This window comes from Brachionichthys hirsutus, chromosome 12 (assembly GCF_040956055.1).
Source record: "Brachionichthys hirsutus isolate HB-005 chromosome 12, CSIRO-AGI_Bhir_v1, whole genome shotgun sequence".
In the NCBI taxonomy this organism is placed as follows: domain Eukaryota; kingdom Metazoa; phylum Chordata; class Actinopteri; order Lophiiformes; family Brachionichthyidae; genus Brachionichthys; species Brachionichthys hirsutus.
The window spans coordinates 2,489,419-2,504,203 of NC_090908.1; the positions used below are offsets into that span (position 1 = coordinate 2,489,419).

At 45.0% G+C, this 14,785-nt stretch overlaps 1 protein-coding gene across 1 annotated transcript in view; it reads right to left on the reverse strand.

Moving 5' to 3' along the window:
• Positions 1–14,785, reverse strand: part of col4a1 (collagen, type IV, alpha 1) — a 28,837-nt gene that overhangs the window by 3,614 nt on the left and 10,438 nt on the right. Inside the window, exons 2-45 of the mRNA XM_068746474.1 lie at positions 11,519–11,572; positions 9,547–9,636; positions 9,417–9,461; positions 9,288–9,332; positions 9,110–9,172; positions 8,938–8,991; positions 8,793–8,819; positions 8,617–8,691; positions 8,444–8,506; positions 8,255–8,290; positions 8,119–8,157; positions 7,828–7,920; positions 7,653–7,688; positions 7,496–7,555; positions 7,235–7,270; positions 7,114–7,158; positions 6,996–7,028; positions 6,590–6,650; positions 6,448–6,483; positions 6,218–6,364; positions 6,011–6,094; positions 5,831–5,914; positions 5,628–5,698; positions 5,316–5,507; positions 4,990–5,158; positions 4,736–4,828; positions 4,514–4,618; positions 4,292–4,389; positions 3,849–3,999; positions 3,635–3,748; positions 3,277–3,444; positions 3,025–3,114; positions 2,789–2,941; positions 2,578–2,676; positions 2,254–2,343; positions 1,991–2,130; positions 1,678–1,804; positions 1,509–1,589; positions 1,241–1,339; positions 1,082–1,132; positions 815–1,000; positions 554–687; positions 356–428; positions 162–233 (exon numbers count right to left, since the gene is read on the reverse strand). Coding sequence (XP_068602575.1) covers positions 162–233; positions 356–428; positions 554–687; positions 815–1,000; positions 1,082–1,132; positions 1,241–1,339; positions 1,509–1,589; positions 1,678–1,804; positions 1,991–2,130; positions 2,254–2,343; positions 2,578–2,676; positions 2,789–2,941; positions 3,025–3,114; positions 3,277–3,444; positions 3,635–3,748; positions 3,849–3,999; positions 4,292–4,389; positions 4,514–4,618; positions 4,736–4,828; positions 4,990–5,158; positions 5,316–5,507; positions 5,628–5,698; positions 5,831–5,914; positions 6,011–6,094; positions 6,218–6,364; positions 6,448–6,483; positions 6,590–6,650; positions 6,996–7,028; positions 7,114–7,158; positions 7,235–7,270; positions 7,496–7,555; positions 7,653–7,688; positions 7,828–7,920; positions 8,119–8,157; positions 8,255–8,290; positions 8,444–8,506; positions 8,617–8,691; positions 8,793–8,819; positions 8,938–8,991; positions 9,110–9,172; positions 9,288–9,332; positions 9,417–9,461; positions 9,547–9,636; positions 11,519–11,572 — 3,862 coding nt within the window. The remainder of the gene's footprint in view (positions 1–161; positions 234–355; positions 429–553; positions 688–814; positions 1,001–1,081; positions 1,133–1,240; positions 1,340–1,508; positions 1,590–1,677; positions 1,805–1,990; positions 2,131–2,253; positions 2,344–2,577; positions 2,677–2,788; positions 2,942–3,024; positions 3,115–3,276; positions 3,445–3,634; positions 3,749–3,848; positions 4,000–4,291; positions 4,390–4,513; positions 4,619–4,735; positions 4,829–4,989; positions 5,159–5,315; positions 5,508–5,627; positions 5,699–5,830; positions 5,915–6,010; positions 6,095–6,217; positions 6,365–6,447; positions 6,484–6,589; positions 6,651–6,995; positions 7,029–7,113; positions 7,159–7,234; positions 7,271–7,495; positions 7,556–7,652; positions 7,689–7,827; positions 7,921–8,118; positions 8,158–8,254; positions 8,291–8,443; positions 8,507–8,616; positions 8,692–8,792; positions 8,820–8,937; positions 8,992–9,109; positions 9,173–9,287; positions 9,333–9,416; positions 9,462–9,546; positions 9,637–11,518; positions 11,573–14,785) is intronic.

The window sequence follows — 14,785 nt, forward strand, 5'->3', positions numbered from 1 at the left end:
AATAAGGTATTTTAGAAGACATTTTCTAAGGTTTTACATTTTTCGTCAGTTCATTTATAAGATTATCAGCGGCATGAGCGACACTGACCAACTCTAAAACGTGAGTCTGATAGTTTTTCATATATTTACATGTTTATAAAATAATCCTGTTCCTTTTTTACCCTTTTCTCCAGGGAATCCTCTGTCTCCCAGTTCTCCGGTCAGGCCGATGTCCCCGTAAATACCCTTTGTGCCTAGAGATTGGATTCAAACTACAATTATCAGCTGTCCACAAAGAAATGACAGAAGTTATATGTGCGTGAAAACGTGCTGTCTTCTACGCATGGATGTACTCGACCCCACACACAGAACTGACCTGGGAAGCCAGGGACACCTTGCAATCCCCTCTCTCCTCTTGGTCCATCGATACCTGGGAGACCAGGTTGTCCCTGTGACACAGAAATACATGCAAGGTTTAAACAGTCAGTGTTACAGCATCATAACAGCATCTTTCTCTGTCCATAAAATACAAACTATTGCATTATATGTAAAACATAAGACATGGAATACATACAAGAAGCCCAGAGACTCCAGGATCACCCTTATGTCCTGACTCGCCCTGGAATCCAGGGTTGCCCTGGTCTCCTTTCTCTCCTTTCTGGCCATGCCTGCCGGGCACACCAGAAGGCCCTGGTGATCCTATGGAGCCTGTTTTATAAAGACACATACAATACAAGTATTTCTATAGAAATTGCATTAACTTTGAACAATGATACCATGATGTACATTTGGGCAGCAGTTCCTCACACACCTAACCCTTCAATATGGGACATACCTGATTCTCCAGGTTGTCCTGTTTCTCCCCTCTCTCCCTTTGGGCCGCCCAGAGAGATACCTGGGTGCCCCGTCTCTCCCGGCACACCCTGAAGTCCCTGTACACCTTGGAATCCCTGGTCTCCTTTGATTCCAGGAACACCTGGTTGGCCTGGAGTGCCAGGGAAGCCAGGACCACCTTTGTCCCCTGGAGAGGACAGGAGAAGGGCATGTCATGAAGCTCTGCTTGACTCCAGTGATTAAGGAATCCTGATGGGATGAGGCTGACCTTTGACCCCGTATACTCCAGGTGACCCTGGGAAGCCTCGGCCAGGTAAACCTGCAGATGATCATATGATATTTAGTAATGAGAGGTACAGAATTAAGGAACAATTATCTTATCAATAGACGAGTTCATTTCTTGTGGGTTTGCTCAAATTCCTCTAACCTGGGTCTCCTCTTTCCCCCGCTGACCCCGGGATGCCGTCCACTCCAGGCACTCCTTTCTCTCCAGGAAGACCCGGGGTTCCCTGTAAGCCGCTTTCACCTAGAACGGAACAAGTTCATGGCAGGTGTGGGAATCTTTGTGTGTGACGTGATGATCATGCAAACATCATAGAGTCTTTTGGATTTATGTTGCAAACAGACGGACAAACAAACAAGCCAACGCTGGTGATTACATAATAATCGACGGAGTTAATAATCTTGTTACTTACCAGGTCGACCCTCGTGACCAGATTCTCCTGCAGACCCCGGCAGCCCAGCGACTCCTTTTTCACCTGGTCTACCTGACTGACCTGTATAACACACACTACATTAAGAACTCTTAAAATAAGAACATGTAGAAAAATGGGATGAATGCAAGAACAGAGATGGGAATCTGACCTGTAAATCCAAAGCTTCCTTTTTCTCCTTTCAGTCCTTGCAGGCCTGGTTTGCCAGGCATACCCTCATGACCGTTCAGACCCTTACCCCCGGGCAGTCCTGGGAATCCTGACTGTCCAGTCTGGCCCTGTTGGTGAATGGAGGACATGTTAGGTAAAAATGACCCAAATGATAAATCATGTGAAAAGTATCCCCCCCCTGCTGAATGGGCAAATGAAGAGCACTTCACCATCAGCTTCATTTCCACTGTTTCTGTCTATTTTCACATTATCAGTGTTATACAAGATAAAACTAGCTATAACGAGTAAATTACCTTTTCTCCAGGTGTTCCTGGGATCCCAATACCTTGCTCACCAGCCACACCCTTTTCTCCTTTCTGCCCATCTGTGCCTCTGAATCCATGATGCCCTGGTGTCCCAACAGCTCCTTTAATGCCCTTTGGACCAAGAGGACCTGTGCAAGCACACACACAGCAGATTAAAATTCAGATACTCACAGTTTAACATTAGCTTTCCCGGGCTTGAAACATTCTGATCAGCTGTTTATAGCTCTCTACAGGATTACATCCTTTTGTACCTGGTATTCCCATCTCCCCCACACTGCCTTTATGTCCAGTTGGTCCCATATAGCCGGGCTGTCCAGGTAAACCAGAATCTCCTTTTTCACCTGAGACCAATCAGTGAGGATGAAAGATTAATATCCACATATTGATTTGATTTTCCTCTCCATTTCATCAATTCAATTAATGGATGAAACTTCAGAAGCCCAAAGAGGTGTGTGGTATATTTACGTTGTGTTTAGAGCATATGAGGAAGTAAAAGGTGCTTTACAGATCACCACTGGAAATGGTCTCAATATTCTATTCAAATGTTCTTTAAAATGCTGTTTTAAAGTGATCACCTGGTTGTCCAGATAATCCAGCCTCTCCGTCTTTGCCTGGCATCCCAGGGTCTCCAGGAAGTCCCCGGAAGCCTTTCTGTCCAGTGGTCCCACTGTTACCTGGAACAAACGACACGGTTTCCTTACACAAAGTCCCCAACAGACGTGTTTGTCAGACAGCTATGTGATGCATGAGCTCTTATTGACCCAAAGGTCAAGTGATGTTTCGTGCCTGTGTCTCCAGAATCCCCCTTATCTCCTTTCATATGCTCCATTTCAACTTTAGTCATGTTTCCAGGGGGTCCCTGAAGGCCGGTGTCTCCCCGCTCTCCTTTGAGTCCAGATTGTCCGACTTCGCCTCTTGGTCCAGTAATGCCAGGATCGCCTAAAATAGATGGTGGGGTATAGAAACCGTTAGTAGTAACAAAAAAAGAAGCTTATAATAATTCAGAATTTGATAGTCCTCACCTCTCAGACCAGAAGATCCAGGTTGTCCAGCTGGTCCAGGAAAGCCTGGTGATCCAGGTGTCCCCATAACCCCCATTTCACCTTTAGGACCTGGCAAACAAGGACACACGGTTAGATTAACACCATTAAAAACGTGATTAAAAACCTGAGGAGTCTGTAAGAAAAAAGTACATTCCAAGCGGCATCCTTCCTCTTATACTCTACAGTGCCCTCATATTTCATGAATGTTTGTTTGGTGGTGGCAGGTCTCACCGTGGTTCCCAATCTGTCCGTCCCTGCCTGGCAAACCTGGACGACCAGACAATCCTTTAGAACCCAGCAATCCTGGGAACCCTTGGGAGCCCCTCTCTCCCTGAGGCCCTGGCATGTCCAAACCGGGAGGACCTGGGTGTCCTTGGTCTCCTGCTACACCTTCCCTACCTGTTCAATACAAACACATGCAGGTAAATTTGAAGCAATTTCCACAATGATGATTTGACTTTTCAGATTAGGAAAATCACCGGCATTAATCGTGATAATGTTACAACCCCTGTGCTCTATTCTGGAGTCCAGGCACGACCCAGAAAATGTCTTCTGTGAGAAAAGCCGCTGTCTGAGTGTTTGTGCTCACCAAATGGTCCAGACTCTCCACGTGCTCCTTGTGGCCCAGGAGCCCCAGGCAAGCCTTTTGCTGGAGGACCTGGTAAGCCAACCTGTCCTGGAGGTCCTGGGAGTCCCACATCACCTAATAGTAAATATTAAAAAGCAATGCTCCGTTTACCTGCGGGGTATGGACTGACTTCAGAAACCAAGCTTCACTGCGGAGATGATGCATCTTGCAGTACCTTTTATTCCCTGAGGCCCGATTGGTCCTGTGAGACCTTCTTGTCCAGGAACACCAGGTAGTCCACTGTAACCCTTCTCTCCCGGAAAGCCTGTAATTCCTGGGAGGCCCTGAGAACCTTTTGGGCCTGGGAGACCACGACCTGGTTCACCCTGCAAGGCATAGAAGTAAAAACTGACCTGCACCTGAACTCTGGCTATAATGACATGAAATTCAGAGGTTCCAGTTCTTCCTGTCTGTAATACAGTTTGCTGTGTTCCACTGGTTGTAGTGGGACTGCATATTAACGCACCCAAATACATACATTTTAATGTTAAATAAAAAGTTAATCCACATCCTTGAAATGCTGCATCCAACATGAATATCCCATCAACAAAACCGTCTGTAGAAGTGATATCTATCGATATGAAATTATATTTAAGTTGTATGCAGAGAAGTGCCCACCTTTTGTCCCGATGGACCAGGCTGTCCACTCAAACCTTCCTGCCCTTGCTGTCCTGGCTCTCCTGGTAGTCCTGAAGCTCCTGGAATTCCATTGACTCCTACGGACATTAAACAAAGTAATATTTTATTTCTGCTTAATCAAATTTGTTTAAATTTGTGTTCATGAATCCATCATGATGCATACAGGGACAGGAAGACTGGGTTCAACAGGGAGCAACTCACCTTTAGGACCAGTTGGGCCTGGAAATCCAATTCCAGGGAGTCCATGCTCACCCTTCTGTCCAGGGAAACCTGGCAAACCTGATTCTCCGGTGTGGCCTCTGTCACCTTCAGCCCAAAAAGATTTAATGAGTCATCACCACGGATGTTTACATGTATGAAAAATTCAATTCTCGTTTACTAATCTTTAAAGGACAAATTCCAAATCAGTGTGGCGCTGCTCACCCTGAAGTCCAGGTCCGCCGGTTTCTCCTTGTACTCCAGGTGCTCCAGGGGGCCCGGGAGCCAAGATACCTTGACCTGCCTCACCTTTTGAGCCTGTTGGATGTCAATAAAATGTCATCAATAGATAATACGGTAGGGTCATGTGTGCGGGATAATTGTACTCGTCCGGTTTCTCATGTGCTGGTTCAGGTTTGGTTTTCCTTGCTAACTATGTGAGTGCACATTTTTACAGTATGTCTGGGTCTCATGCCTACCAGGGAACCCAGGAGTTCCAGGAAGGCCTGCTCGTCCCTGACTGCCCTTCTCTCCAGACTCTCCTGGGCGACCAAAGCCTGGCACACCAGGCAGACCCCTCTCTCCTGGGGGCCCTATTATACCGGGGTCCCCACTAGGTCCATGCTCACCCTTGAGGCCCTCTTTCCCCTGAGAGCAACCAAAGATCCAGATATATAAGGGGAAAAAAACAAATATTTTTGTCATTTAATTTCTTCCTGCATCTAACGGCACATTAGCATAGCCCGAGATGTTAGGTTGCTATTTTATATTTTTGTACTTGTTTCATCAAACAAACAACACAAACCGCTTCTCCTTTGATGCCATGTATTCCCGGGACACCGTCTCTCCCTGGTTGTCCGTCCAGCCCTGCCTGTCCCTGTGATCCAGGAAGACCAGGCTGACCTTTGTCCCCCTTCAAACCTGGAGTAACAAAAATGTCCCCTGGCTCACCGACAGCACCGGGGGCTCCCATCAGTCCAGGGTTGCCTGTAAAACCCTGAACATAGATAGTAAGTTAGCTTTGTCTTTCTCCATTTTCCTAAATGAAATTTGGGGGCACCAAAACAAAATTCAGCTCAAATCTTCTTTTAAATATCTCCGACATTCTTGAACTCACAGGTCTTCCAGATTGTCCAGGAGCACCATTCTGACCCTTTTCTCCTGCCCCGCCTACCGGCCCTGGAGGTCCTGCCAGATGAGAATGGACATGGGAGGGGGTTTCACTGTTCAAAAGACTGCGATGATGTGAACTAAACCTAATTGGGTTTTTTGGGGGAAAAAGACACGCATGACCTTTGAATGTGACCACAGCTCACTCACCTTGGTCTCCTTTGGGGCCCTGGAGGCCAGGTGATCCGGCGGGGCCCAAACTTTCACACTGAACACAGGTGTCTCCTCTGTCCCCTTGAGTTATGTACAGAAGCATCAGTTATAAACGTGTGAGGTAAATATCCAGGACTTTATCGTGTCGGCCAGTAGCACCATCGTACACATCTGTACCTTTTTGTCCCAGTTCTCCTTGTAACCCTGGAGGTCCAGGTGGTCCAGGATCTCCTTTCTCATTGTTACATTCGCTAGGATCAACTGTGTGGTCATGTCACAACCCATACACATGGACACACACACACAGGTCATCTAAAGCATTCATGTCTACATGCTTCATGTATTTATTGCCGTCATAGCTGGAATACTCAAAATTAGGCGCACCTGGCTGTCCAGCAGGTCCTGGTTCTCCTGGGGACCCTGGCTGTCCTGGCGGTCCAAAGAGAGACTCTCCTTCTACACCCATGTGTCCTTTCTCACCCACGTCTCCCTTCTGACCGCTCTCCCCACGAGGCCCTTCAATGCGCCGTCCTGAAGTGCAAACGAGGAAAGACGATCAAGCGTGCGTTCAGGTTACTGTGTGAAAGCACGGCTGACATAACGTCCTATCTTACCTGGGGGGCCTGGCTCTCCCTGAGGACCAATAAAACCTGTGGATTAAGAAACCAAACGAGAGAGCAAAATCTAGTCATTGTAGCAATTGATCCAAGATCAGAGTTCATGCTTCAATGTGAACATTTGACGATGTGACTTTACCTTTTTCCCCCGTGAACCCTGGAAGACCAGGAGGACCAGGAGGACCGGGAGCACCGCTACCCTAAAATGATACAAGGACAAAGATCAATGATCAATATTCACTTATTAGCATTACATTTACGTTTCATAACACTGACTCATTTGTGTGGAAGTATAGTTTTATGTTTGCAAACTCCCTTCAAGTTGTTAATTCCTATATTTCCTTGAGTCAGTTCCAGAAGTGAAGTGAACGGCCTGAACCAACTGATGCAAGTTATTTAAAATTCATGAAATGCATTTTTAACAACATACAGCAGTAAAATCACTTAAATGTGATCTTTAAACTGACGGTTTTTCAAACTTCAGAGAGAGCGAGAGAGGGTGTGAAAAATAACCAAAAGGAGGAGATGAAAGAGAGATGCCTTACAAAACCTGCCGGTCCTCTTTCTCCCTTTTCACCCTGAAACAAGACGGCGAGACTTTAGCTTGTCTGATAACAACACCTCATTGATGATGTGTTTTATTAAGTAGATCGACGTATTTACCTGGGAACCGGTATATCCAGGAGCTCCAGGAAAGCCCCTTTCTCCCTACATGAAAGGATGTTTGTACTGTAAGATCATGTACGTTCTAATAGAGAAGCAACAGGTGGATGGTCCACATTACCGTTGGTCCATGTTCTCCATCCTTCCCAGGTTTACCCTAAAATGACAGAAACACTCACTGTGATCGGTGTTGTCGTTTGGATCAAAATTAAAGAGATGTCTTTTGAACTAGAGTTCCATATTACCTATTAAATGACAGTTTTTTTGTAATGATCTCAAGCTTGTTTTCCATGATACACCCGAGCTTTGGAAGAATCCTTCTATATTTGGAACTAAACATTCTAAGAATACCGTTATAACATCCCAAATGTGGATCACTTACTCTTTGTCCGTGTGGGCCCGGCTCACCTTTGGACCCAGGTTGAGGTGAGATGCAGAAGCCCTGCAGAGGAAGTCAGACATCTCAGCAAACACAAAGATGAACAAAAACACACCTTACAGCATGTGGATGCAGATCATATAAGGATTGAAATACTAACCTTGTCTCCTTTGACGCCTGGCAGGCCCTTCTCACCCTTTAGGAAAAATCACAAACAAGTTCAGGAAGTAATTCATACTTTACACAGGATATTTAGCCGCTGTGATTTATTTATGTACTTAATATAAGAAAAAAAGTAGAATGTCTGCTTAGCTGAAGAAGAACTGAGTGAGTACCGCAGGTCCAGTTACGTGCACTGTGGTGACTCCTTCCACGTCCTGTGACGGAGGGCCAGGGGGGCCGGGGGGGCCGCGAAATCCCTGGTCACCCTGCAGCGACCATGAAGAGGACTTGAGTTGAAAGCTTTTGTCTTATTAAATAGCCTAATTTCCATTTTACAGTAAGAGTATGTGAGGTAAAAATTATGTTGAAATGGAATTAAGTCTGATCTGAACCGGAACACTCTAATCTCATGATTGAATGCTAGCACTAAATTGAAAGGATTAAATACCCCCCGTAACGCTCACCTTTTCTCCTTTCTTACTCTCGAAGGCCAGCCTGTCGCCCTGAGAGGAAGCAAGAGAGGAAGATCCTGTTACATCTGATCAGGCCGGACGACGAAGGATGCTGCTCTGCAAGTGTAGGATGTAAGACTAATCTCACCTTGTCTCCTGGAAAGCCAGGGGGTCCAGGGTCTCCCTGTCAAACAATTATGTAGACAAACAAAGGAATGCCATCAGAATCAGGAAGCTTTATAAACCTACAGAACACTTGTTATAATCACGTGTTTGGATCCGATTATCAGTGATTGTGTGGGACGATTAAAGGTCTGACAGTGTGGAAACAACTCACTTTGGGTCCATGGTAGCCTTGGGGTCCTGGTGGTCCGATGGGTCCAGCAGGTCCACCTGATCCCTGGGAGATAAAGATGTGTGCGGGGGAAAACGTTGGAAGTTGAAACATTCAGATCATGCTACCTAAATGTGACTTGCATGCAGATTCACAAGCATGAAAACACAACACACAGGTAATCCAGGTAAGCCAGGGAACCCTCTGTCTCCTTTCAGTGGAATGATTCCAATCACACCACCGGGATCACCCTGTAGGAGACAATCAAGAGGACATGTCTCACCTCACTGGAAGGTTGGGCAATCCTGATATCGTCTGACAAACTCAGATTACTACGTCACAGTTTTCTGACCTTTGTTCCAGGAACTCCTGGGATGCCCTGAGACAAGATGACAATAATAATGTGAACACATTTCTATGTCATCATTAATTTGGATTTATATCATATTGATTTTAGTGTGCAATAAGAGATTAGTTTAATTGCCATGGCTACTTACAGGAGGTCCTTGAAGACCATCAAAACCAGCAGCGCCATCCCTTCCTCTGTCTCCCTGAAACCCACAAAGATCAAAGTCAGAAGGCAAAAGTGATGCAACGTTACAAAATGAAATATCACGCAGGCACAACAGACCTGGCTTTCTGCTATAAAACACGTTGGAGGAAGCTTACTTTAGTCCCGTTGCATCCTGGGACTCCTGACGGACCGTGCGGGCCATCGTTTCCGTTGATGCCCTAAAAATGGGAGTCAACAGAGAGATGCTGCGAGGCCACTAACATCATTTACAACTGTGTTGCTTCTAAGGTTTTACTTCAAAGAGTGTTTCTGATTTTTAACAAAGGAGCTTACTGGTAGTCCTGGGTTTCCCGGGAAGCCTGGCAGACCGGGAGGACCCTGTTAGATCACATATCAGCATTACTTCATCCGGACCAAAACTCGCCGAATAAGCAGCACTTTCTTATCACGATGCAAACTTACCCGCACTCCTTTGAGTCCAGGAGTCCCATGTTGGCCTGTATCACCCTACACAAATAAATGATTACTATAGTTATTTACAGTTTTTCATTTTGATGTGTGTGTTTGTGGGGCAGAGACTCTGTGCACTGACCTTAGAGCCCATTGGCCCTGCAGGCCCTTCATTTCCTTGCATCCCAGGGAATCCCATATTACCTTGAAGTCCTGGAAATCCTCGTTCACCCTGTGAGGGACAGAACGCCGGGTTCAACAATGACAGGAATCTTTACATTAACTGAGATGAGAAGGAACAAAAGACAGTTTAATTAAAAAAAAAAAATGATATCAAGACCTCTTACAATTTTATTTAAGTACTAAGGACTTTCAACGGAAACAAGACCGCAAGGGCTTTTTTGAAATGCTCCTCTTAGACAGGATGTTTGACTGTACTTGTACTGTAATACATGCTACTGTCTGACTGTACTTGTACTCTAACATTCTATCTAATAAATATATTCATCATCATCAGGTAGCGTACATTTAAAGGCAAAATGAACTGTACAGTGCAGGATGGAACTGTAGCAGCTAAGTTTATGTTAATGTGTGTTTATCCATAGTTGTAGGAACATCAGTGAGTCTCTAAAGTAAACACGATAGAAATATAAGAAATATAGCATATAGATTTGTGAAAATATAAAGTTTAAAAAGGAAGATATTTGTGATGCCACATCTTTTTTAATCAATAAAGCATTTTGACTCATAGAGAAAACCTATCGCAACAAATATTATTCACTCCAGAGTGACTTAAATATCCTTGCATGTTGTTTCTTCTAAAACCACCAGATGACAGCGTTGATTCGTAGAGAAGAGTTATTCTCAAAGCCAATCCTGAGCCTCAAAGGAGGTCATTCGTAAAACGTGGTTGAATCTTATATATCCTCCTGAGACCCATCAAGTTAGCATGTCCTCTGTAGTGGACATTTGTCCATTGCAGAGGACATGCTAACTGGTGGGCTGGGTCCCAGGAGGATATATAAACTATATGGAAAGTTTTTGATTTGGTTTCTCCTCCCTTGTCACAGCAGAATTCAATCAGCCAGGAGAAACTTTTGGAACATTGGGAATCATCACAGTGTTACCACAACAGCACCAGGAAGTGATGTCATTTTGGAATGGCCTTTTGGGGACTTTCAGCAACTTTGAAAAACACAGAGGTGCTTTGAATCCGCAGCAGATTGGCCGGGGTCCACTCAGCACAGACCGTACATCTGGTGCTGGAGGGTGCGCTCGATGTTTGGCTACTGTTGCTGCAAGAACGAGTCGGAAAAAGTTTGATTGTGTTCTGAGAAGATAGAAAACACGATGCTGTCATCTAGTCAGCGTCAGTAAGGCACATGACTGCAAAGTGCTGCAAAAAATGCATCAGCAATATGTTTGCTGCAACAACTTTGTTGCATAAAGCAGGCAAATAACTGCTTTGACCAGTTGCAAATCCTGATATTTATATTCTGTGGAAGTTTGAGCTTTAAAGCTTAAAATAAGAGGAAGGTTTGGAAAAATACTGGCACGGTTCCATGAGATGAAGAGATTTTTATTCTGGGCTCTAAACCATTTGTAGCAATCATGTTATGCTGTGAGCATACTGCTAACATTTATGGTTTTATAAGCTTATTGCCACAATTGAATGTAATATATAAAGTAAACAAATAACATACTGTCGCACACAAAATGTTCATGTCCCTGAATGAATTAAATTACAGCAGGCCTTAGTTACACACTACAAGAAAGACAACTTTATTGCTGGTTATAGGGATTTGCTGACAAGAATAATAATATATATATATATATATATACTGTATATATCTCCAGACTGAAAGGCTTAATCGACTGATGAAAAGCATGAAAAGTGATGACAGCTCAAAGGCCAGCCCCCCCCCCCCATATTCATTGTTCCTGTCCCAGTCGCCGCTCCGTGACTGCGCCCCACCCAGGCCCTGATTTGACCCCATTAGTCAAAACACAGAAGGTCCTGTTATGGCGGCTTTGGCCCGCTATGGGGATAAAATGCTGCACTTTCCAACCAACCTGTGAAGGCTTGACGAGATTAGAGCAAATCAAAATCTTACCTTTAGTCCTTTCTCACCGCTGCAGTTGCATTTCCCACAGGAAGTCCCACAACCCTGAGAATGAGGAGGAATATTCAAATAAATAAATAAACCATCACAAACCATTCAAAGAAAATTTATGTGTGTATGATTTATATATTTAAAAAAAAGACACATGGGGAAAAGAGCAAATATGAAGACACTGTCTTCCAGCTGGACGCAGCAATAGACACCTGCTGAGGGATGTGCAGCGTGTTCTACGGGTCTCTGCCATGTTTTCATGCAATCCTGCTAATCGATTCCACAGAGAGGAACGACGAGGCAACGAACAATCCACTGCTTCTCGGCACTCAGCCACCTGCTTGGGCTTTTTGAGGACAGAGGCCGTGAGCTGTAAACACATTTTCAGCTGATGTGAAGAGCTTTTTATTTTTATTTACACCTCCATCCGACACGGAGCTTCACTGACACTCAGACTCCAATATTCTCCCTTCCTTTAAAAAAACAAGCCCTTTAGCTGCTCACTGTTCCAGGGCCGCCAGAAAGCTGGCTGCTAATGAGACGGCTACCAGTCGATGTTGCAGACGCAGCCCACGGTTGCTCGTCATCATCTCTTGCTGGAAAATGTTGGTCGGCATTGTCGGCGAGACAAAACATTTGAGCTGCCTGCTAAAAAATGAGTAGATGCTAAAAAGTTCTAAAAAACCTCTTGAAAGGTTTCATAGAACATCCCTGCAGCTGTTCCCTGTCTTTCTCAGCCCCCACCCCCCCCCCCCTGCTTCCTCTCCTCTGGGGTCTCCAGAGGCCGGAGCCTGGGAACTAGCCTGCACTGCCTTGGCTCTCTCCTCCGTAGCTCCTCTCCTCCTCCTCCTCCTCTTCCTCCACCCCCCTCCTGCCCTCTTATCATCCAGCTGTTGCGAGCCTCACGTGCGCGGCGTCCTGCCAAAAGGGTGCTGGGGCTTTATACCGGCTCTGCCGCCTCTCGGCAGAGAGAGAGAGGGAGACCGAGAACAGCTACAGCGCCCACAAATAATGTTCTGTCTGTCTCTCACACACAACAGAAATGTTCCACCAACATTCCTCTTGACTTGTTCTCATCGGTCTAATCCTGACATGACCTATACATGAATCATTCTCGATTCTAGATATTCTGTAATGTGCAACCTTCGGCAGCATACCCTATACCCGAATCAATGCCAGGCTTTACAACCATGGGAAACAGACCCTGAGCTCCAACAGACCCCACCCCGCTCAGGTGCTCCCCTTTAGTCAGAGCATATTATATGTGCAGACGTCTAATGTGCTATTTCCCACTCCGGCTCAGTGTTTGCTTTCATTATTGCTATGCTACATGAAAATCCCAAGACCACCTGCTTCCCATCATATTGGTGTCATAAGGAAAAGGGATCTTAATTCACAGAATGACGGACATGTGTGTTTTATTATGACAACCCTGTTGGCTCGGCAGCATTAAGAGCTTCTGGTGCTGCGCTAACGTGCTCTCGGGCGAAGCATTGAGGGAGTTAAAGCACACTAAAGTAGTGAAGGAACAAATTTACATCTTATCCGGATTGCTCCAGCAAATCAGAGCTGCTTGGTGAAGCATTAACCTGTAGCTCTGTCGCACATGCTGAGCATTTATCCCTGCTTGTTGGTACGTATAACCAGCATCCAAAACAAAAACACCCACAATGATGAGGATGCTACGCATGCAACGAAATGCCTTGAGATGTTTCTGGATCTCCAAACAAAGTACGGTAGCCTGCTTCCTTTCCCTTCTGTTTGTTATGCATCTTCATGAACTCGATCATCAGATAGGAAAGAACACACGCAAGGATATTGGCACCAAGAAGAGGATAAAAGAAAACGGCATCTTGTTTTGCACCCAGAAAGTGAACTGATTTTGTTTCTGGGATATTACAACAACTTTATCACAGAGATCGTATGTTAGCTACAAACCAGAACAAATTCTGACATAAAAGCCATGTCTATGTCACGGGATGGAGTCAATCGCACAGGCACTTCTATATTTGCATGTTTTTATACATTGATTTTATTGGTTTTGTGTGCTTTTATATTGAAGTGTTTTTAGTGTGCGCAGTGTGCCTTTGACTTCCGCTTTTAATCCCCCAAATTGGTTACACCTGTGGTAGGTGGCGACCTGGACCAATGAGCATAGACTTGTGGCGGAAAACATTTCCGATCGGGGGTGGGGGGGTGCGGACCGGCGAGCGACAGCAGCAGACGATAGGAGTGCAGCCAGAGTGCGAAGCTTCATGCGGCATGCGTAAGTACCGCTCGAGTACTCCGGCAGGTTAACCAGACCTCCCGCTAAGTGTTAGCGGGTTGCTTGTGGGAATAAGTGACTGCCGGAAGGGGGCGTGTCTCCGCAGCGTCGCCACCGTGGGAGTATCCGGTGTACGTCGCTGAAATCACTCCGACTCCGAGCCTGTTCCTCCGGACCTTTAGTGTTTTATTTCTTAACGTGGTTTCAGCGTTGGTTCCAACATTTGCTGTTTGACTTTATATTGTAATAAATGGTTGTAACATTTTTAAACGTGTGGTCCTACTGGTTGTTTTCACTGCTTGCCTTGTTTTAGAACCTTTTTAATTATTGGAGTTCCTATGCACTTGAAATATCTAGGTGGCGTTGTTGGTCTTTTATTTAAATTTTTAATTTTAATAAAAGACTGACAAATTTTATTAAAGATTTTAGATTAAGCAGGAAAGCTGCGACACTCGGCCTTGCGGCATGAGAGGGGTAGATGAAAACCTCACTAGTTCACACAACAACCAAATGAATACAAACAGGCAGTTGTGGATGAACAAAATGCATTTACTGAGTTGGTAGTTTTGTGTCAAAACTTTGTTTCTTCGATTCATTCTTAAGTTTAGCTGAATCTCCACTCCTCGGCTAACCAGCACCATGTCTCACACTAGATTGCTTCCATAGGCCTACATTTACTCAATCTTCAATTTGTAGAAGAGAACTGGGTTTCATAATAAAAAAAAAGGTTGTAATATTATCTAATGTCTAATATTGTATTATGTACTGTAGAAACATACCGAAGAGAATTCTGCATAAATCTTGTACTTTAATTTTGTATATCGGTACTAGCACATTTTATATTTTTACATTTAATGGTGTATTTCTACAGAATACCAGCGCAGTACAGGATGACCAGGCAGGAGAGTCAGACTGTGAGATCACGAGGAGATGGTGACGGTGTTACTCCACCCAAACATGATCTTCCACAGAGCAAACAGATGGAGCAGAGGCCTGAGCCA